Source organism: Haemaphysalis longicornis, unplaced genomic scaffold (genome assembly GCF_048455015.1).
Source record: "Haemaphysalis longicornis isolate Haplotype H1 unplaced genomic scaffold, Haemaphysalis longicornis Haplotype H1 scaffold_1, whole genome shotgun sequence".
Taxonomy (NCBI): domain Eukaryota; kingdom Metazoa; phylum Arthropoda; class Arachnida; order Ixodida; family Ixodidae; genus Haemaphysalis; species Haemaphysalis longicornis.
The window spans coordinates 390,241,083-390,264,691 of NW_027526203.1; the positions used below are offsets into that span (position 1 = coordinate 390,241,083).

The 23,609-nt window shown below is 44.4% G+C and overlaps 1 protein-coding gene across 2 annotated transcripts in view; it reads right to left on the minus strand.

The window, feature by feature from the left end:
• The window catches only part of LOC144155266 (C-Maf-inducing protein-like), a 43,220-nt gene extending 19,698 nt beyond the window's left edge, over nt 1-23,522 (minus strand). The window contains exons 1-9 of one of the 2 annotated variants that reach the window (XM_077686597.1): nt 22,435-23,522; nt 18,276-18,455; nt 14,006-14,077; nt 7,412-7,501; nt 7,232-7,339; nt 6,003-6,083; nt 5,816-5,919; nt 1,934-2,035; nt 119-202 (exon numbers count right to left, since the gene is read on the minus strand). In XM_077686597.1, coding sequence (XP_077542723.1) covers nt 119-202; nt 1,934-2,035; nt 5,816-5,919; nt 6,003-6,083; nt 7,232-7,339; nt 7,412-7,501; nt 14,006-14,077; nt 18,276-18,455; nt 22,435-22,866 — 1,253 coding nt within the window. In that variant the 5' untranslated portion in view covers nt 22,867-23,522. Of the gene's footprint in view, nt 1-118; nt 203-1,933; nt 2,036-5,815; nt 5,920-6,002; nt 6,084-7,231; nt 7,340-7,411; nt 7,502-14,005; nt 14,078-18,275; nt 18,456-21,887; nt 22,369-22,434 lie in introns of those variants that run through there. The other variant, XM_077686598.1, reaches the window with a different exon arrangement.
• Nucleotides 23,523-23,609: the final 87 nt, after the last annotated feature.

Consider the following 23,609-nt stretch of genomic DNA (forward strand, 5'->3'; position numbering starts at 1 on the left):
CAGCTGGCTTTAAGCAGACATCAAGTTATAAATATGAGCACAGACCAGAAAAAAAGATGCAATCGAATGAACATTAGGTCTGCGAAAGTAAAGGAGCGAGAAATAGAGAGAAACTCACATCACATCTAAAACCTTCACAAAGCAGTCATGCTTGGCTTCCCAGTCAATATTGGAATGTGATGCATCATTGTGATCTTCAGGACTGAAATCAAATGAAGACAGATTTTAAAGCATTCTGAAAGTTGTTTTAAAGTAAAAATCGATAGCCTTAAAGTTGCGGTAGCAGTGTAGGGAAGAGCCTGGCAGAAAGCCTGCTCCCTAGGCCTCCACCTAACTGATCACTGTAGCCTGCGTGCCAGCATTTCAACTCATTCCAGCCGTCGGACAACAGCTAAGATCTTCAAGCAGGCCAACTAGTGCCTTCCTGGCAATCCCCAAGGTGGACTAGTACACCTCTCCGCCCAGCACACTCCAGCTTAGCATATATGGGCTCTGCATTTTTGGCTTCTAGTTTTTTGTCCCCTGAGCACACTTTTGATGCTGGCAGCATTGGTACGCTACTCAAGCCCTTTTGGTCCGCGTTTATGCCCCCACTCCATCGCTCAGTTTTTGTTGTAGGTTCTAAACTTTTGTCTTCTGTGTGCGTGTTTGTGTGGACATACATGTTCATTACCCCCCAAACCTGCAATGATACTGACAGTATGACCTTGGCCATTGTTCAACTCACACACACAATCCCTTTACATAGCCACCTGAAGCCAATTCTTCAGTGCTTCTTCTCTGAACTGACCCTCTTACACTTACTTTTTTCATAACTACCCAGCATTGCACAGATCATCGCGATAACTTCTTCAATCCCCTGAACACTTTGCAGTCATACTGCTCAGAGTGATCGAAAGAGGCACCAATTCCCTCCTCCCCCCTTTTTAACCCGAAAGTGTTTTATGCCAGGGTACACAAGCCTCGGCATAAATGACAAACATGACATCAGCAGAAAAAGTTCTATTGGAGCGGCGGCGCTAGGATTCGAGCCCACTATCAGTCTGGCCGCAAGGGAGGTATGAAACGCTCTGCCAACTAAGTCATGAAGTCATGCCCGGAGAGCTGTACACACACGCCTTATGTCCTTCCCTCTAACTTCTCCATTCAGATAGTGCTGCCGTCTAGGAGAGGTGAAGCGAAGTAGTGCATCATGATGATAATGAGTGCCGATAGTTGGCGCCTCGGTAGGGCAGCGTATAGCAGTGGAAGCTGCTGTGTTTATTCGTCTGCCACCTATGTGAAACGCCACTCAGCTTGTGGAACGCAGCCGCCGTGTTCCCCAAGCTGAGCTCGTCGCAATGCAAGCATCTAGCGTACACACCACGGAGCAGGACCAATGTGGTCGCACCTTTGCCGAAGCGACCCGCCAGCAGGACATCGCTCGCCAAGCACACCCACAAGACTGCTCTGCCAACCCACAAATCATGCTCCTTTCACTGTAGCGGACCGTGACTTCAACGATTCACTGACAACCCGTTCGATTTCGTTCGCACGGTTTGCGGGTGCCTCGTGTTTCAATCGGATTTACGCAATGCTCTGGCGCGTGTAATCCAGTGTCTAATGTTGATGCGCCTAACGGTGTCATACTGATGAAACATAAATAGTAATGTGCAAGTTCATATCGATGCACAATAAACATTCAAATGCTCCCGTGAAGGCACATTTCACTTTTGTGTTTTACTGATTCGTATGAAAGAAGGATAAAACACATTTTTTCAGTAGTACCACTGCACAGTCACTGATGCTTCAAACAAATCCAGACCAACTGGTGTTAGGGCACTGGCATGCAAGTTTGGAGCAGACCTCACTTGAGCATTAATTGACTTGCAGTGTACTTGTGCCTTGTATTTAAAATGATGCCAGAATAGTTGATGAACAAGAAGAAACTCACTTTCGGCGAGCCTCAAACAAGGAAAACACACCAGCCAGTACCGTAGCCACCAAGTTTGGCAGAACTCGAGGATGGGGACATGTGCTTCCTTCCCCGTGCACACTGCAAAGAAGGACAGCAAGGTTAGACCTGCCGCAATAAAGCAGTTCACCCTCTGAATGATTTGAAATATTTCAACACTGCCCGTTTGATAGTCAATATATATTACCAATTTGGGACAACGGGAACTTTAAAGGGACACTGAAGTGAATTTGTCAAGCTCCCGTTTTTGCTTGCACTGCGTAGACTGGCTCAAATTAGCACACTTTTCATCGTTTATCCGGTTGACAAATCGGTAATTATTTTACAAAGCGCGAAAGAAGAAAAACTACCATGCGCAGTTTGCGGCGGCCGCACCAACTAAGGCTGTGACGTTGAGAGGAGGGGCGCCGTGATTGGACAATGCCCAAGGTTAGCAATCACACAAGTTTCGGTTTCGGTTTCGGTTCTGTAAAACATAACCAATGGCTTTGTTGGATGGGCATTCTCAATATCTCAGTAATCATCGTACCGCGTTTCTGCCTTGTTGTCGGCTGTAAAATGCACAAGATAAGCCTCCCAGGACGGCTTGTAGTCGTAGCATTCACTAGCCGAGACCTACGCAGTGCATGAACGCCCTCCGCGTACCCGCAGACGCCCAAATGTCATGCGCTTTTCCCCCATATTTGGAGCTTGCCTCCCTCATGCCTGTATCGTAAAAAGCGTGTTCGCACCAGGCCAAGGGTCTGTTCATTCTGGCCTGTGCCCACTGCCTGCAAGCAGTCGGTGCTTATGGCAACAGCACGCCAACGAGAACTCGCTAGCGCGCCAGTGCCAGCCTGCGCGCGTTTTGTGAACTACTTCGTGTAGCCAATATAGAAAACATCGGCGGAAAACAAAAAAGTTAACTTACAAAAAAAAAAAAAAGCACGTACCCGCGGGGATTCGAACTCGTGACTCGCAAAACATTTACGGTGAAGTCCTAGCGCCCCAGACTGCTAGGCTACAGAGCGGGACACGAAAACCTTGCTAATATAGGGTATATATTGTACAATGGGTTTACACTTTTATTTAGTTTTGGCATTTCAAGCCGCTTAGGTGACTATTTGTTGTACTGCGATCGTGCAGTAAGCGTCGCCCGAGTTTGCACAGTAGCTCACGTCTAGCAATTGCATTTCGTAGACGGAAAAGCGTTCGCAGATGCGTAGTCGTGCTGCTGACCGCTGTGCTTGTTCGCCCAGCGTAAAAAAGTGCTTCCCGCGCCCTAGTTTTACGCTGTACGGTAAAAATATCAGTTGATTTTATTTGCTTAGTACATATATTGACTTCGCTGACTCTTCTCCCGCCTTCAAGAGGCCTTATATTTTCCTACTGGCGTACCAGTCAGCGAAGCGTCGCATGTGCAGTGCTTGTGTGAAGCGACCTTGACTTGGAGCTAGATACAGTGTACAAACAAACCAAGTAAAGAAAGGCACATTCTTCCATTCACAAACGTGTCCTGGCTTCGTTTCAACTAAGCGAACGAATTGCGACCAAGCAATTTTTTTTTAACCTCCTTGAGTGCGACGACCCGCCGGCGGCCGGCGGACGAAACGCTGGGTCGGCCGGGGAGCCGTGCAGTAGCGCAGCCGTGGCGCAGCCAATTGCCAGCTCATCCCCTCCTGACGTCACACGAAAACGCCACAGAAAATGGGCGAGCATAAAGAGAGGAGGACAGCGTTTTCGAATTAGTTTTTCTACTAAATAAAATCGCGTAAACGCGCCTAGAGTGGTCGAAACATGGCCTGGGGACTCCGGACTACAATTTGCGCTAGTAATCCCGCAATGTTTACATATCACTTCAGTGTCCCTTTAAAAACAATGTGCACGATGCAACTACATGATGTTTGCTGTGACTGCACCTAACAATGCCTGGTTACATAAGCAGTATTGAATAGGCTCTTTCACTGTCATAATATGGTAGCTCAACTTAAAGGGGCCATGCAGACAAAACACAAGTTTGGTTCCTTCGAAAGATTGCCTTGTTAGAATAATACTGACATCACTTTTAACGTAAACTTTGTTCAAATAAACTACATAATTAGGAAAAAAGGGAATAGCCATGCGACTCACTAACTCATTTCCCGCACTAGAAAATATGACATATGCACAGCCGTGCGATTGGCTGAGGCCAGCAAAAGCAAATGCAAGTTAGGCAGGGCTTATGAGCTTGCTGAACGAGCTATTTTCGCCTAAGTGTAATGCATATTCCTTTTATAGCAGTAAGAATGGTTGGGTAAACAAAAGTTACGAAAGTGCACATAAACATAGAAGTACCAGTGCGTACTGCTGTTGGTACTGTGCTCACTATACTTGTTATAGCTGCACAGCAGTGCGGCACTTTGCGGTTGTTTCAGACGACAGTGGCCGATTGGTGTAAGAAATATTGTCTTACATGACCCTATTTGTCAAACATACCCCATGTTTCATGAAATGATTACTACCTACCATAACAAAAACAAGCCAGGTGCAAATATGGTCAAAAAACAAAGCAAAGGCGAATAGTGGTGCAGAGCAGTATGGTGGCACCATCTAGGAGGACTGACAGTAAACAAGGCTCCGCAGTCCGCTGCAGACTGAACAGTGCACTTGAAGTTCGCTTGAAGACCTGTCCTTGTGACGTCATGGTAGACGTCACAAAACAGACGATTTGGCGGGAGAATAAAAATTTTAACTTGATTAATTTCTCAGTGAACAAAGCATCACCTCCTGCCGGAAAAGTGCCGGGGCCACTATAAAACACCAAATCTTTCAAATAAAACAAACTTGTATTTTGTCTGCAAGGCCCCCTTAAGTGACAGGGTTCATCAAAGCATTTGGCCTGAAATTCATGCTAAACTCAAGGTCCCCAAACATGTTGGAAGATTTAGACAGAGCAAAGTACTTTTTAATCTTATAACATAGCAGCTGTCCTTTCATTCCAATAGATGCCTTATTCTTCTGCACAATATCTGTTGTTTTTCCTTGCAGTATTGGGACAAAGATGATGGATATACCCCAAGTTTGGTCCTTTGTTCTTTTCTTCTAGCACCCTACCCGCTGCATTGAAGCACTTTTCCCCGAGGGTGTTCATTCTTCCTCATGGCTAGTGCTATACATATAGCTAACGCTTCAAGCTGAACTACAATCCACAACTAGGGTAAAATTAGAACAATACAAGGGCCTGTAGCTCCGATGTTGCAAAGATTTTTGATTTTGATTTGATTGTAGGGTTTAACGCGCCGACGCAACGCAGGCGATGAGGCGCGCCGTAGTGGAGGGCTCCGGATTAATTTTGACCACCTGGGGATCTTTAACGTGCGCCGAAATCTCGTACACACGGGCGTTTTTGCTTTTCGCCTCCATCAGAAAAGCGGCCGCCGCGGCCGGGAATCGAACCCGCGACCTCGTGCTCAGCAGCGCAACGCCTTAGCCACTGAGCCACCGCGGCGGGTCGATGTTGCAAAGACCTGCTGCTAAGTAAGTGCAATGGCCATGGCTAAGTCACAGTGCCTTTCCAGAAAACACTAAGATGGCTTATCTGACATCCTGTGCAAGCTGAGCACTAGAGATACGCCTACTCAAAGCGGTACATGATAGAACTTGACATACTGCACAAGAGGGTGCCACAGATTTAATATCTCATCAACTCTGACAACGTTCAAGGACAAAGTCATGCAAACCCTGTAATGACCGCAGCTAGTTTGTGACACCTTCCATGCACAGCACCGCTGCTCAAAACAATAGAAGCGGCTCCCTTAGGCAATTTCTAGCCTAAGGGCAGCTGCTTAGCATGAAAAAAAATACTATTAAAGGGTGGGGTAGCCCAAGAAATAGTGCCAGAACCTTCGAACGAATTCCTCCACAGCCTCCAATCCAGAGTTCTGGCAGTTCAAAGACTGAATGTACTCCTGGACCAGCAAGCGCGTCATCGGGTATTTGCCGAAGTCCTTGGGAAAAAGAGAAACAAATGATTAGAACATAGTGAATATGTGCCGCAGGGGGAGTAAATTAATTACGATATGCAACTTACCATGTTGCGCTTCAGTATACGCTGAACCATGGGTGTGTACATTTCGAATACCAACTTTGACCGAGGGCACTCTCTACAGTGCTGTAATAAAAACAAAAAACAAATGTAGTTCGAAGCTGCATCAAAAAATCTAGAATTATGAAATCGACTGGCAAAATAAGGATCTTATTTTCATACGGTCCTAATAGCCTAATTATAAAAGCCAGCAAACTGAAAATGCTACATGGACTACTGGACTACACTGGACAAGCATTCTGAAAGGTTAGTGCAGACTGTGCACCCTGAAAATGCTCAGTAAATCCTTTGTGACCGGAAATGTAGTAAAGTAGCAATCTGGGCCAGCTGGTGTAAATTCACACAAAATGAGGACAAAAGTAGAGAGAGGATACGCAAGCACGTCCTCTCTTAGCATTCATCCTTGCTTGTTCTGCTGCAGTACAAGAGGAAATGTAGTCCTCAGTACCTTTATGGAATAATAGAAACCTTGCCCCTAAGAGCCAACCTCAGGATGCAATTTTGGTTCCTTACCATGGTTGCTTCCTAACAGTAAAGACTAACGCCAAGAGTACAGCTGCAACTACGATGGCAAAAATTTAGCAATGAGCCTGAAGCTTACATTCATAATTAACTAGAATTAGACACCTCGAGCCCATATGAACTCTCAATGTTCCAATGAGAAAACAAGCACCCAGAGTTGTGGCATTTTTTTAAAATTTTGGCAGCGCACAACCAGACTAAAGTGAGCGGTGCTTTAGTGACACCATGTTAGGAGAGCCAAATAGCGATGGCGTCATATCCTAAACGCGACTCCTTGAATATGCGTTTATCACAGCTGACCCATACATGCCTGCCGAAGGCACTGTCTGGTGACATCGGCTTGTAAAGGCAATACCTTCAGCGGAGGGGAGGGGAGGAAGCACCACCCCATTTTTATCTTTTTTAATTATGTAGCTTGATTAAATGCAGTATGCATTAAGCTTGACATATATGTGTCATTCCGACATGGCTACATTTTGAATAAATCAAGGTTACATGCTGTCTTCATGCTCCCTTTAAATTTGGTCAATTTCATAACATTTTTGCCTCACCACAAAGTACTTCGTCTTATGGAGCGAAAGAAATTCGAACCACCAAGTGGATTTTCAGTAGATTCTCAACATGTTTGACAGCAGCATCACCCCATTCCAACTGGCACAGATAGTACAATGCCTGAGAACAAACTTGCTCACCTTACAAAAATATTCACATATCTCGGGGGTGGGTGTAGTTCTCTCCATAAGTGGCAGGACTGTCTTGATGACAGCCTCCACAGCTGTGCCAGGAAGCCATCCTTGACTCTGAAGCACAAATGAGGCAGTTTCAGTGAGTGTCTGCAGAAAAGCGGGGTCCCACTTTGAAAGACAGCTTACCGCAACAAGGAACTTAGATATAATTTCTAGGGGCTGCTGGTAGATGTTCTTGTCTTGCAGAGGAGTTGTTAGCACAAGCTCAACTAAGTTCTGGAACAAACCAAAAGGAACAGCCATTAATTTAGGAGCTTTATGGGAACACTTCGCAATTTTTTTTCATCAAAATTTCTTCAGAGGCCCCATCAGACTGCACCAGCCGCAGCTATCAAAAGAACATGTCGTCTGATAGATACCTTGGGTGCCAACAGTTTGACACGCTGTGTGGGCAGCAACACACCATAGCACAAAAAGATGTTGAGCAACATGCTCTTTTCAGTGCTCAGTTTTGCAAGATGAGGAGAGAACAAAACTTACTGAGTTCAAAGTGAAGAAGGACGAGAACCGACATTAATAATGGCCTATTTTAGCAAAGAAACGTACGTTCCAGTAAAAGCTTTCTGGGAGCAAAAATCATCTATGCTGCTTTGCTTCATTCAGGCTGTGGCGGAGGTTGCATGCGCAACCAGCAAATTTGTAAAAATGCAATGGTATCTGAGCTAATGAGCACAGTCGGGCATGTTAGATTATGCAATACAAATCCAAACCAAGAAATGCTTTTTTTTTTTTTTTTTCCCATCAAACGTGAAGGCGATGAGCGAGGACTGTCCGCAATGTAATCACGACCAGGGCCCCAATGCACAACTCCAAAGTATTACCTGGTCTAAAAATGATAACCTAACTGAGTCTGCTGCAAAGTACTCACTCCAAAAGTGATAATAAATTGCTCCTTTTAGTCCTTAGAATAAAACCAAACAAGTTCAGATCATACTACACATAGCACACAGCTTCACCAGCTTCTAATTCTCCGGTACTTCCCCATTGCCGGCTCATTGTTCATGCAAAGTTTAGCGCAGTGTGTACAGAGCATTCGCGCACGACTATAAGCTCAAATCTTGAGGCGGCTAATTATTTTTGTGGAATTGTTGCGCAGCATAAAAAAAAGTTTCTTATGGGCTAATTTAATTTGTTACTCAGCTTTCAGTGCCAGATTAACACCCATAACACGGAGGTCAATTTTGAGCTGAAATGGTAAACTAACCTCCCGCCCACCGATGGAAATTCATCAGCACTGAAAGCTTCATCTACAAGTTATTCTAGAAACAACTAAGTGCTCACATGTTAAGCAAAAACTGCATTAAATTAACAGGGAGGAAAAAAAAAAGGAAAACATTACAGTCCTCTGAGCATCCCCGGAATCAAATACATCAATGCACATGTAAGTGACCTAACACGTGCAATCCACCAGTATCAGAATACCAGGCATAAGAGGCCTGCGCAGCCATTCCCTTTATGTGCACCCAGCGGCAAAATAAGCAGAGCACGCGAACGCGTCGCAAAATGCATCACCGCGCCATCTGACATTGCCCTTCTGGCGTCGAGACATCCATGTGCGCATGCGCGTCCAACCACGCTCGCCATCCTGTCTTTTCCTTCATTTCAAAAGGCAAAGCTGATCACATTCAGTATTTGGTGATAGGAGTCACTTTATTTGCTAAAATGGCTCGCTTGCACACGCTTCAGTGGCGAACAGCGAGGGTGAAGTTTGCGTTGCTCACTCTGCCCCGATCCAACAGATAACATATTTTGCCAGTCTCGGTAAAGAACTTGTGCCACATATATTTTATCGCGTCTTTGTATTTTTTGCTTAAAGCATGCAGTTGGTTGGTAACTAAAAATGAGAACAAAAAAACGGGAAGGAATTTAGGGGAGAAATAGTTTATTTGAATAAAGTGTGATTAGAGGTCACCTTGCACACGCACTAAAACAAGTACTGATGGGGAAAAAATGCGAGCAGAGATCAGCACAGTTGTGGATTTGGAAAAAAGAACAAAAATAAATAACAGGTTGCAATACGCTAATAATAGGTTGCAATTAAGACTAATACATCAAAATCTTGTTGCAGTGCGTCCTTTGTCAGAGTCACGCAGTTAGAGCAAAGCATGCTTCACCCTCGCTGTGTGCCGCCGAAGCATGTGCTTTCGAGATGTGTTGAGCATAAAAGGTGACCCCTAGCACCAAGCACTCAATGCTATCAGCTTTACCACTTGAAACGAAGGACAAGACAAGTTAGTACATGGGGGCTGGACGCACATGCGCACATCGGTGTCTCGACACCAGAAGTGCAACGTCAGATGGTGCAGCGATGCATTTTGCCACGTGCTCGCATGCCCCGGCTTATTTTGACTTACCATTTCAGCACAGAAGCCCTAGTGCACAGGAAAAACACTTTTACATAAACACTGAAGAAAATGCGGCACCCACAGTTGTGCAAAACTGCCTATGCTCCATTTTCTTCAAAATTCGTGTAAAAGTATTTTTCTTTAGCCGCACAACTTGTAAGCTTAACTCGTGCACTAACTAGCCCGGTCAAGAGCACTGACGATTTCCGCATTTTGAAAGGTTAAACTAAGAAATTATTAATTTCACCTTTGAGCCCCTAAACAGCCCAAAAGGCGCCAGAAATGTGCACGCGCAACTGGCCTCAAGTTTGCCCAGCACTGCACCAGTGCACGAGCCTTGCTCATTGCTTTTAAGCTCACTGAAGCAAACTGGACGACTTTAATTGTTTATATTAATGTGAAAAGCATTACACGCCTTGTAAGTCCTAACATTCAAAGTTCTTGTCAGATGGCACCAAAAATGGCCGGCAGCGCCGGCCATTTTTGGTGCCATCGCCGTCAAAAACATGTCAAAAAGGCCCAGGTTGACGTAAAATTTCTTGCAGAGGTTTCTGTAAACAAAGTAAATTAATGGCTTTGAAGATAAAATTTGGTATGCCCTCGACTAGGTGGGAAATGATCCCAGCTCTCCAGGGTACAAGATGCACACACTACTTTGACACCACAACTTCTCCACGACTCTGGCTGACTAAAGGTGTGCATAAGGTGTGCGACACGGGCGTGTGATGGCACAGCCAATAGGAAGGAAGCACACATCACAGCACTTGAGCAGAATGGGTGCCCCCCAGTCTCAGAAAAGGTCGAATGTGGGTAAGTAGTGGCATGAAGTGTCACCAGACTGCCTGTTGAAGTAATTCGCACCGTGCCCAGGATGGAAAGTGCCTCTACGTCGGATATAGCACTAATTTATGTACCAGCTAAGCACGGCCAACATCACAAATACACCCGCAAAGCCGAAGCACAGGAGGTGAAGAATGCAGCAAGGAGAGTAAATACTAAATAGACAAAGAAAGAGACATGAAAACAATGCAGCACAAGTATTTCCAGAGGAAGCCATAATGCTTTCACGTTGAAAGCATGCGCAGACTTAAGAGGGGACTGGGACACTGCTCTTAAAACAGCTTCCTCTAATTGTTAAGTAAACTCTGTGAAACTTGTCAGTCTTGCTGCTTTTCCCCAACTTATTTCAAATATGGCATTAATTTTTGAGTAAGCCAATTAGTTACCAATATAATTAGAGATAACTAGTCATTTTTGGAGGAACAATAGACAGGGGTGAGACAGCTGAATCAGATTTGGGAGCAGTTTTCGGAGCAGCGAAATCTCGATTTTGGAGCAGCAGAACCTTGATTTGTAGCAGAACGACATTTATTATGTCACCTTAGGAGCTTAAAAAATCAAAATTTTGGCTACTCACGAGAGAAAAGTGCATTTTTTAATTGGTTTTGAACGTACACAACACTGAAGAAGCCCTTCAATAAAGTTTTTTCTAACAGGGTATCACAAGGTACGAACTGCACTACCTTTTTACAAACCATTTTTTTTTTATTCTTAGGCTCTATGCATAGATAGCTTAGAGTTCTGTTGAAAATATCGAATTGAAAAACTAAGCAATCGTACGCAGTTTTATTATGATCTGAATGCCGAAATTATTATTTTTGTAGTAGAGCCACGGCAAAAGTTGCGCGAAGCGAGGTGACGGTCGTAGCCCCCACCAGCCCTCCCATTTCAATCCCCACGGTGCACGTTCACTACGATCGTAATTTGAGTAACGTTGCTATGTTTAGCCACCTACATTTTGGCATTATATTTCCCTTCAGATGAATGAACCATTATTACTAGCGTGCAATAATAGCCCGTCCCGCTATCGGACACTGCTTGAACATTTTGCGGCGACGTAGCCTGCACCACCACTTCGATCGTCCCACTCTTGACGATCACAAGCTCGCTGTGAACGGCAGCAATACCTCAGCGTTTTATGACACCGCAATGAGTCCGAAATTTCAATTCAAGTGCGCACCCCGCCCCACACTCAAGGCCGAAACACAGCGAATTCGTGAGCACCACGTTGTTTTTGATGAACTCCCGTCTTTCGAGTCGCACAACTTCCCGCAACAGATCAAACGACTAAATGTAATCCCAGCCACTCCCACAACCAAAACCAAGGTAGAAATCGGCGAAGAGCACTCTGCCTGAACCACAAGCAACTGCTTAGCCCGGATGCAATGTTTTCCAATCTTCACCACAACAAGATGGCGGCGCCCAGTAATGTCGTTCCGGAGATACGGAGCCAACGAAAATTGCTGTTTTTTCATCAACTTACACAAGTAGTTTGGCGCCTCAGTACACATAATTATTTTTGCTACAGGACTTTGCAATGGTTTTCGATGGGAAAACTAAAAACGCACAGAGTATAACATTTGCAACTTGACATTATGACTTTCGAAAGAACTATCTCAAGGACAATTTTATGCAGGTTTTTTATTGAATGGTCAATCAATTAAACATTTACAAACATCATAAAAACAACATTGGGGGTGCTGAAAAATTATGCCGTCAGTAAGCATTTTCCCCCACTGAAACTGGCGGCAGCGTTAAAATCCTTGGCTCTGAGACTGTTTTGGAGCAGTTTGGCAAGCTTTCGGAGCGGCCTGGCGCAGGAAAACACATTTGTATCAAATCTGCGCAATATGCGCAGCTGTCTCACCCCTGAATAGACAAAACAGTGTTAGTCATAAAACTGTAATCTTTATATTTTCCAATACTATGTACCCTGGTGAGTGCAATAAGAGAATCGGTTTTTTGATGCACCACTCGGAACTAATTTTACAGCTCATCAAACGCTGGTGGTACCAGTGGCAAGGGACCATTTCAAATGCCCATTTCGAACACCAAAGTTTAATGAGCTGTAAAATTAGTTCCAAGCGGTGCATCAAAAAACCGATTGTCTTATTGCACTCACCAGGGTACATAGTATTGGAAAATATAAAGATTACAGTTTTATGATTAACACTGTTTTGTCTATTGTTCCTCCAAAAATGACTAATTATCTCTAATTATCTTGGTAAGTAATTGGCTTACTCATAAATTAACGCCATATTTGAAATCAGTTGGGGAAAAGCAGCAGGACTGACAAATTTTACAGCATTTACTTAACAACTAGAGGAAGCTGTTTTAAGAGCAGTGTTTAAGTGCCCCAAGAAATGTTTGTGTATGCTAACCTGTGCGACTGCTCATAACAATTTTTCGCAGTTCTTTCTTTTTTTAAGAAACAACATTCGTGCCGGCATACAGCATGCAAGTTTGATTTGCCACAACTCAAGTGAAGTCAAGCCGCACTGATCAAAAGGCAATTATTTTCTGTCCTCCTTAATCGAAGGTTAATTTATTGTACTGTTATTGAAGGTTAATTTATTGTACTGTTGTCAGAACAGAATTTGCACAGCAGTTCAATATGGCCCCCTTTTGTTTCATTCCATTCAGCTTTTACTTTGTTATAGAGAGAAAGTAAGAATGAGGGTATAAGGTGCACATGCATAAGTACCGGGTCAGGCCTCCAACATGTATTGGCCAACAACATTGTTGTGCGTTTCAGTTTCCAGAAGCTGTCATACTGAGCAACATCATTTTTGCTGCCTTTTATGTTTGCCAACTGTCTGTGCCATGTGCGAGGCTATTAGGCAACAATGGCAGTTTCACTAACAAGTCAAGGGACTGTTTGCAAACATGTTTATGTTACTGGCGTATCGTTGCAGTGGGAACGTGCTTTTACTAAACAAACAATTTAGGTTGGCGACTTGCTTTGCAAAATGAACCGCTTTTGTATTATTCTAGCATGATGTAAAAATGTACACAGAGCTATTTTCTCCCTCCAGTGACGAGCAATAATTCAGTCATACACCAGCGTGTTTGAAATATTATACAGGAAAACATGCTAGAAATAGCCGTCATGCTTCTAGGCCAGCCAAGTATTTTTAGGCCTATTAAAAAGAAATAGCATTTTCTGCGTTAACAAACAACTGCTGCTACTGTGCGTGGTGTATCTGTATCCATGGTGCTGTAATCTACCGATAGAAGCTAATTAAAGGCAAACCTGATGGGCCTTGTGTGCACTGCAACAGTCTTTTGACAGCGTGCAACGATGACGTACAAAATCAGTTTAGAAGGCAGGAAATGCTAAGCCACTGTGTACTAACAGAAACAAAGTAAAATCTTTAGTCATTCACAATCCCGTAATGTTTGCATTGTCAAGTCAAGTGCTATGCCAGGCATGCTCTGAATGCTACAGCGCATGCCTGGGCATGCTCTGGATGCCCAGGCATGCTCTGGAAGCCATACAAGACTGTATGCAGTCAACAAATAATGTACACCTTACCTTCAGTTCTTTAATCACAACTTCCACTCTTCGTGAGGTCAAAAGAATCTTTTCATGCTTCAGTAGGCTTTTCTGTTAAAGAAAAACACATGGAATGACATTTGTGACAAAAAAACACTTAGCCATAAAAATTCCCCCCTTCACTGGCCAAAAATTATCGAGGCCACACAGTTTAAGGTACAACTCTCTTGCTCACGCTCATCCCATAAGAAAAAAAAGAAAAAGAAATGTAAAACTTTGCACTGCCTATCATGCAGCATTACGTATGCATGAACACAATCAAAGAGCCCTATGAACAGCTTGTACTCGATGCTCCTTTACCGAACGCAAGTGACGACTGAGGACACAGATCACCCGCAGCAAGCCTACATTGATGGCAACACATTGCATGTGCCATTCATGTCCCAGACAACGGCACCTACAAACAGCAGCTCAGCCGAGAGACTTTTCTGGCTTTGCACACAGTGACCAGCCAATGGAGCACAAGGGTCGCAACAAAAACTAGTTTCGTTGTGTTGCTCTTTATTTTGTGACCTGGTAACTTTGTCATGACTTTCAACATTTCAGTACATCATAACTGAATTTATTGTGCACAAAAGTTGCAGGTTATGGAGGCAGTATCTGCGGCCACCTTCTACAATCCACTGCCCTCCTCTTCTGCCTACGCTCCCGTCATCAATGTTGACCCCATGCAGCTCCACATCTTTGCAACGTCACATCCTGACACTTGTTTATACGTCACAGGCACGCTCACTTGCACGGGGTGTGCGTCAGCAGTATATCCTCGACGTTTAAGAAAAATACAAGGAACACACGCGAGTAACAAATTAACCACACACAAGCCATCGTGTTATAAATATACTTACAATTACTATGACAACATTTCTACAAAGAGCTGCATTAAAAAGTGTATTGTTAATAAGAGTGTTATGAATATGAACGCCACTTATGTTATTCTAGCTTTCAGTTTATCACAGCACAACAAACAGAAAAAGAAAGACGTTATAGAAAGATGTTCATGCTCTGTGGCTCCAGAATTATTTTCATGCACCACTTTATCTCATAACCAGTACTTGAAGCAAACTTTTGTGATTCTTGAGAGCCTTCCGAGGCAATTTGCTGAAAGTCTGAGCCAGCGCTACCATGTTGCCCATCAGACAAAGGGCCACACTCAAGGGCACCAAAAACAGCACAGGACATCCCTGTTCACTTTCACAGCTGTGCATTTCTATGCCGCAGTTTGGTAAATGAATGCAGCTTATTACCCACACAGTAAACCATTTCTCTCGTCCTCTGAGATCATTTATCAGACCTTCTAAAGCAAGTATGAGCTTTTCGACACACCTGTTATTGACATTTATGCAGAGTCAAATCATAACCTTTTGTCATAAAGGTATCTGACCAGAGCTTTCTTGAATTCTCAAACATGTATTTCAGCAGATGTATGCACGTTCACCCAAAACGATGCCTACAAATAAGGCTCACTGTGTGGTCTTTCTCAAAATCTTCTATGAAAGCCAGTACTCATGACAATTTCAAGTAAAAAAATTAGAAGTAAGCTTATCTTATGCTTCCTTTGTTTCTTCCCTTATTACTACAGCATACAGGGCCTCCAAGCTTGTGCCACTTGCAATGCTGGATCAATTTCCGCCCACTGTGGGTGCTTCACCCAAATTTCCAAGGAGTACAAGAGGCGCCTAAATTGAGATCTTTGGGGGATTTCGAGAAACTTTTTACAAAACCAAAGGTGTTCGAGGAATTTAAGGGCTGCATGAACAAATAAACAATGGGGAGCCCATAAATGTGAAACAAAAAAATTTGAAATTAAACACCCAAGTATTTAACACACTACCTGGAAAGTAGAGAAAAATGAGCTAGATTCAGGTGTGGAAAGCTAGCTCATTTCTCATTACTTTTCTTTTGCATGATCCAAAATTTCTATATACTTTATTTACCCGAGCATGAAGTGCTCCCCCACGCTTTCCTTTGTGTTCATGACTGTTTGTTTCCTTTGCTTACGTATATACATTCACGCATATGCACACACACGCACTTTGGGGAGAGGGTTCCCAGAGTGCCATGAAAGAGGCAAGGAGCACGCTAGCTGCACACTTCAGCATGTCCTTGTCTAATAACTCTATGCCAAAAGGCACTTATACAAGTCCTCAAAAAAATCTTCAGTGTAAAGATGCATGTTTCAAAAATGGCCCTCTCAAGTGTACATGCTGAACTATTTGTGAAGGCTGCTTCAGTTATGCCTGCGGAAAAATTGTAATTAAAAAATAAGCCAACTCAGGCACTTAGTATGCTTAAGCCATTAAAGGCACACACGCATCAGAAACCTGCCAGTTCCAAAAGCAATACTTAGAAGTAGAAAAAATAGACAATCGCTGCATCTGCAGGGTGAACTGAGGCCTGTGGCTGAGAGCTCCCAAATGTCAATTTACATCGGAGCAGATCACCGTCGTCGAAGTAGCTATCACCCTTGCGCATAGATATGGGGGTTTTTCACACACGAAAAACCCAGGAACATTCTTTTGGTAATGACTGCATGCAAACACATGCCTACTCCCCTTCCCCTGCACTAAGCTTGGCTAACTGCCCGCAACCTGGCCAGCACATTTCCACTAAACAGGGTCCCACCACTGTGACACTGGAGCCTGTTTATGCTACATAAACAAACTTTCAGCATCCTCTCTGTTACACCTTTGCATGCCCATGCACGCACGTAAAATATTTACTCAGGGTCCCTGGTTTCCATCGAAGAAGAAATGGTAAGCAACACTATGAACAAACACGTGACTCTTATGAATGAAATGCTTCAGCAATAGAAATGAGAGCTAGTAAGAACTGCGCTCAGGAAGACGCCTAAATGTACAGGCATACAGGAAAAAGCCTAGGTGCCCGTTAAGCATGAATCCATGTTTCTTGATGAACAGTAACAAGAGAATCATATGACCAATAAATGCTAAACTATGTTCCAGTTATATCCATGAAGCGACTTCTTCCTGTTTCTCATTGTGGTGTTATGGCCCCCCGGTATTTTTATTCCGTCAAATGCACAGATCACCAGGAGTGCTTAGCTCCCAGTGAGTGACTGCACCTTTTGGCCGAAATCAATGGGAAAGGCACAGCCCCCAAACCCTCTCTTAAAAAAATAATGCACAAAAGTGTCACATGTTAAATAAGTAGCTGATGAAAAAAACTTGTCCAAGAGCAAAAAAAAAAGATATAACTCAAAAAGAAAGATGTCCAGATTCAAATCTGGCTCATCAGTATGCAAGTCTGATGTGGAACCACATCGTGGAGCCGAGTTGGATTTGTTTAGGTAATGCTTCCTTCAACTGTATGGTTGGGACGTCCCCAGGTTTTCCACTGCAATCTTACTGCCGCTTTTAAGAGAGGTAGATACTGTGTGATTACCCTTTAGGTACTGTCAGTGGCCGGCACCATAACACAGACTCAACCATTTACTCAGCTTTGGCATTTACATGCGACAATATTAAAAAATGATTGCGCATTGTCAAAATCAAAGCCGTCATTACGAATTGTTCTCTCTTCTGTGGCCATAAGATTGCCACCTCCCAGAGCAGTGGCCACAGACAGCACTGAGCATTGGCATTGAGGGAAAGGGTTCAACAGCCCTTCTATGACCCAAGTTCCCAGCATCTCGTTAAAGGAGGCAAAGGCTTGCAGAGAGTCGCAATAATGTGCACAAAGCCTGCTTTTACAGGCCACAGTGAGTCAGTGCTGTGTGCCCTTGACAAAACTGACCCATGCATACGCAACAAGTTCACTGCATACACATCAAGTTATTTTTTCCCCTGTTTCAGGAAACATTTTTATGCAGTTGTTACTCTGCCAAGTAAAAACAGGAAAGACAAATGACAATACTACTACTGATAACTCTACTAAAATGCATGTACAGAAATGTCGATTTTTGCTGATACTAAAGCAGCTGCATTTTAAGGGGCTTGCTAATTTTAACAAGCCACACACAGCTACTGATAGCTCGTTGTAAGCTACAGCAATAATAATTAAGTAAAATCGCTCCTAATATCAGCATATGCACTGCACGTACTACAAATAACCTCATAGATCATGTAGAAACCGAGTTCCACACCACAAACTTCTGAAGTCTGATGAACACTGCTAATTACAGGCTGAACAAATGCGCATTGCAGCATTCCCAATACAGTGCTAGCAACATCTGACCCACTCCCCTGTAATGAGCAACGAAAGAGAGAGGACAGTGCAAGAGGCAGCTCACTTTCCAGAGGATAGAGTGTAGCCACTGATCACGGAGATATCCATTGGCCGCCTGGAGCAGAAGGGAGCCCTCGGGAATGACTACACGGAGGCAGAACTTGTGACTAGGGTCCCATCGGCACAGGGAGTACACATCTTCCATGACGCTGTAGCTCACGGGCTGCTCCATAAAGCCACCAGGCTGCAAAGGGGATGAACAACGCACGTGCAGCATCAATGGCACTGGCAGTGACATGCACAGCATTTGCGTGACATCAGCACCTCCCATCTGCTAAGCCCCTCACTGCGGTTGCTTAGCAGTCGGCTGACGTGTCGTGTTTGCACGCTCCGCATTTTACTTCCGCAGAATTTTTATCACAATGGAGGGCTTCCCATTGTGTAAACACTCCACAAGGTGTGGTGTACAACGCAGCTGTTTTGTTTTTTACAATGCTGAGCTGGCCCTGCCTGCCTCTCAAGTACCCAGGTTAATCGTGACAAGCAAGCACTGCTCAATGGCGCAGCTTTTGTACCCCACAAGCTTTCCAGAAAACATGAAAGGTAAAGTCCCCCTACACACTAGTCGATTGATTGTGGGGTTTAAAGTGCCGAAGCTACACCTGGGCTATGAGGCACGCTGTAGGGGAGGGCTCTGGATTAATTTTGACCACCTGGGGATCGTTAATGTGCGCCGAAATCTCAGCACAGGGGCGCTCTCGCTTTTCGCCTCGACCAGGAAAGCAGTCACTACGGCCGGGATCGAGCCCGCGTCCTTGAAAGCAGCAGCACAACGCCTTAGCCACTGAGCCACCGCGGCTGGTCTCTGCACACTAGTTAAAGAGGGTAGAGTTTCAATTAATGAATACAGGTAACAGTAATGCCTCTTGATGCAGTGGCTCCACTTTTATTCAACCACTCAATTTTCTCTCGCAAAAATGACAAATCCTTAAACTGAGAAAGCGTGGTAGTGCGGGCTTGCGGAACATACTGAACATTTGAACAACAGCACCCTGAACATTTGAACAGTGACAGCGCCCTGTCCTGTCACTCTTCTGCCCCATTTAAGCGATGTTGTTCAAATGTTCAAATCCTTAACGGCACAGAAAGAAAATCTTTAAAAAACCTTCCTTTGAAGATTAAGGCACTGATAAAGCTGTACTGTAACTGAACATTGAATATTGAACCGAGATAGAAGGCTGTCCCAAAACAGTATTTGAACCCTTCGGAGAAAACTATGGGTCTCGACAAACCAAAAAGCTAAGTTGAGCCCCTCGGCAAGCTCACAACCATGAAAATGCAAAAAAGAGCACAACCAGCACTGTAAGAATGTTGCTGGCTGGTGCCCTGATGGTTGCAAGTTGCACTGATATTTAATTCTACACTCCGTCTATTCTCATCAGCCTGTATAAACTATCACACACAAAAAAAGATGGGTGCAAAGAAACAAAACATAGCCCAATCAGCCACTCAGTGCCTGTGTTCCCCGCACTAGTTTGTGTGTTCTAGTTACCACAGAACCAATCAACTGTTAATTTTATTCAGCATTTAGAAGAAAAAAAAACTAATATGATATGCGGTGTCTCATGCTATTGATTTTTTTTAATGATAAGATAAATATATCTTTTCCACAGCCTGTTTATCTAAATATGATGCCAGAGATGCGCATGTATCAGTATGCTGCACACATGGTGCATTAACCTTCTGTTACTAGCCAGTTACTAAATGTTGCACGTTTAGTAACTGCTTACTAACTGAAGGTCAGCATGAATGCCTAGTTTCGATATTGGCAGTGCATTATTAGCCTCCCAATAAGACTAATATACCTGGTACCTGGTAGTAAATTCAAGAAAAAATATTGTTGCAATGCTTTTTTTTAAACCTTAGTTATGTTCTCGATAAAACATCTAACTGCACCTGGCTAGAAATAGATCTCAGGTGCACGACCTGAGCAATAACAAATGAAACAAAACTCAACATTTCAGGTTATAATGAGTTGCAGTGGAGGTGCATATGACACCCACTCAAGACCAGCCAGGCCCTTTCAGTTCCCCCGCGAAGTGAGTCAAAGCCATCCACTAAATTGTCACTGCATTCACAAGCCTCGTCAGATTCTTTCTACCTGTCAAGGCGCTTATGGCAAGCACGTATTTTACATGATGTATTGTGCCTTTAAACTTTTTAGCAACACTATATTAACACAAGGGCTCTTGTTACGTCGATAACAATTCCTCAGTGACAATTATGTGTCAACACCTGGCTGTTAAACACAAAGACTACACATTTTGTAGCTTTGTCGGCACATGTTTTGCTTAGAAATGTAAAAACTAAACCAAAGGTTCTCACATTTCTTGCATGTGTCTATCTGAGAAAAAGTGGGCAAGGGAGCACTTCCTCATAGATGAAGCTAGCTTCCAAAAGTTGCTGGACAAATGGTTCGTACACTTTCAAGCAAGTAAATAAACACTCTTTACCGCAAGCTCTAGAACAAGACCCGCTTTTTACAATTCACAATACTGTGCACTTTTGACATCACAATTGCAGCTGAGTTTATGGTACCCATCTCTACCAGCTGTGCTATATTTGTAAATTGGCACCTTGATTTATCTGTTAGAACCAACTTGTTCCTGGCCTTTAGGGTGCTTTTAAAACGCTGCCCTTGCCAGCTCACCACAAGTTTGTTCTTGCCACATTAGCAAGAAGAAATATTAAAATACTGCTCTATCTTTCAAAAACATTATGTCGCAGGTCCACTGCAGTATTCCAGTACCAATTACGATTAGTATTGCAATGACCTTTGTGCAAAGCTTTAGTGTGAATGGAGACAGTTTGCCCAGGAAAAATTTTTAACGACACTCATCTATTATCGCAACACCCTGTCTTATTCCAGAGGCAACCAGCATAAAGGTCAATCTTTCAGTACTAAACCTAAGACTGTTAAGAACGTGCAGGCCAGATTTCATTCACCGTTTCCACACGACGCGGCCATAAGGAAAAAAAGAAAAAGAAATGTAAAACTTTGCACTGCCTATCATGCAGCAATATACGCTGCGAAGAACAATAAGGCCAGAGTTCAAAGCTTCGAGAATCGCTGCTACAGCACAAGCATGGTGATTCACAACATACCCGGCATAGTGCAAGTAACTGCAGCATAAAATGTCACAGCCATTCATCTTTCTTTTTATTTTTTTCCTATGCATTGAAATAACAGACAATGCCTGCAGGCCACACAGATCTGTCATGAACATCTGCTAAGAGTAGTTTTTTTTTTCTTGCCCTATGAATGGCTATAGTGCGCTTTCCGAATAAGCGTGCCCGCCCTAAATGCGAAATACAGCAGGAAGAACATCCATAGCATGATTTCACTTGCTTCTTTTTTTCTTGTTTCACAGTTATGATACCGTCTATTAATAGACATTACAGCAGCAACCGCGCAGCTGACCTTGCACAATCGTACGCAAAGCCCACTCAGTAGTGGTAGAGTACACGCACGTTACATAACAAGCCGCTGTGTGCTCCGGGGGCCCCTTCAAAATGTCCACTAATATTTCATTACTAAAAAAAACATCCAGGAAAATTAATACAAGGAATTTTTTCACGATTACAGTGTTTCACAAAAATAAATAAATTTTCGTACGATTCTCCTGAAACTCCACTGGCTGTGCTCAGCGCAAGTAAACAGGAGTTCCGCCGCACTTCGTACGATCATAGGTGTGTAGAGTTTGGTATTGTTAAATTGTTTGCTCAGCAAGCAATAAGCCATCAATCACCGGTGTCGCTAGAACGCCTCCTACGCAGATATTCCATAGACAAACAAGCCACTAGTCACACGCACAAAAAAAAAAAACGAAAGAAAAAGGGAAAGGTGTACGCATTGCCACATAGCACGAATTGAACGAGCAACGTTTCGCAAGAATAAAAAACAGTGCTGACAAAGTACTGTAGTCCCAAACGACGTCACACTGTCCGACATATACTGCCGCCCTGCTTTCAACGATTTGAATGTATCGCATGAAATTATTTCTGTAAGATTCGTAGACAAAAAAAAAAGGGAAAAGAAAGCAACTGGGAAAACGACTGAACTAAGCAAAAAAAGCACATCAATCGATTTCAGAACCGACCACGTGCATACAGGGGGGAGCCAGTACAATGGAGAAGTGTCAAAGGGGGATCGGCACACGTACCGTCTTCGATGACATCTCCGAAGTGCCGAGAAGGACCTTGTGAGTCTCCCAACGTCTAAGAAACTTGGAGCTGAGGATTTTGCTGATGACAGTGCGGCTGTGGTTGAGCCTACAAAGCTGCACGTCGCCTTCGTGCGTGAGTTTAAACTTGGGTCCTTGAACGCAGCAAGCAGCAGCAGCGGGCGGCGCGGCGGCGGTGGCCGAGGCCGAGCCGGGCCCCTCCGCGCTGGTCCCCGCCGCGAGGGCCGAGGAGCAGTCGCTGCCGTCGCTCGACGTCGAGTCGACAGAAGCCTGAGCTCCGCCCGTGGAGAAGAGATTTCTGACGAAGCCGGTCTGGGAGCTGCTGCCGCCAGCCATGTCACCGATGTCGTCCAGCGGCAGTGATCTTCGCGAACCGGGGACGCTGCGGCTGTTGTTCGGCCGCTCCTCCATCGCTGTCGGTATGCGCGGCCTCACTCGCACGACGGCCCCCTAAGCTAGCGGGAAAACCGCATGCAGCATAGCAGCCGACATGCGCGCTCTAGGCGACACTTGGCCCATGATGGAAAGGCGTCACGTCGCGAGGCGGTAGGAACATTAGAGAACTTTAAATTGCACAAACAACTCGGCACGGCCTGCGCGAACTGCCTGCTGCGACTTGCGACTCACTAGCGCTCGAAATCAGGCGGAGAAACAATGTCGGACTGGCGTTGAAAGTGGTACATACTCAGACTTTAAGCCCACTATATTGTCCGCTATCGCGCGTTCTCCGCTCCTCGTAAAGAAACATTGTTCCTGACGTCCATGCCACTTAACCCCTGGTTCGCCATTGTATAACAGGAAGTGCCCTTGCTCCCGGCTGTAACCGCGGATGAGGAGGATGTGACGTCCCTGCGTTGCCCCTAGCAACGGCCGCGCCGGCGAGACGAAACCGAAACGAGCGTGTTTCCACGAGTTGCACAACTGTAGAAAGCGGTCGCGTGCTCTGACGCTGAGCGATGAATTATAGTACGCTACGATTGCGAAAGCTGCGAGACGAAAAAGGGCGTACATAGCGCGTGAACGGCGGAACAGCCGACGACAAGCAGAAATAACCACGCTGCAAAATCGAAAATTAAGCGGCTTAAAAAAAAACCCACCTCCTGTGGCTTTGCATAATGTAAAGTAGAAAAAGAGCAGGCTTTTGCATCGTTCGG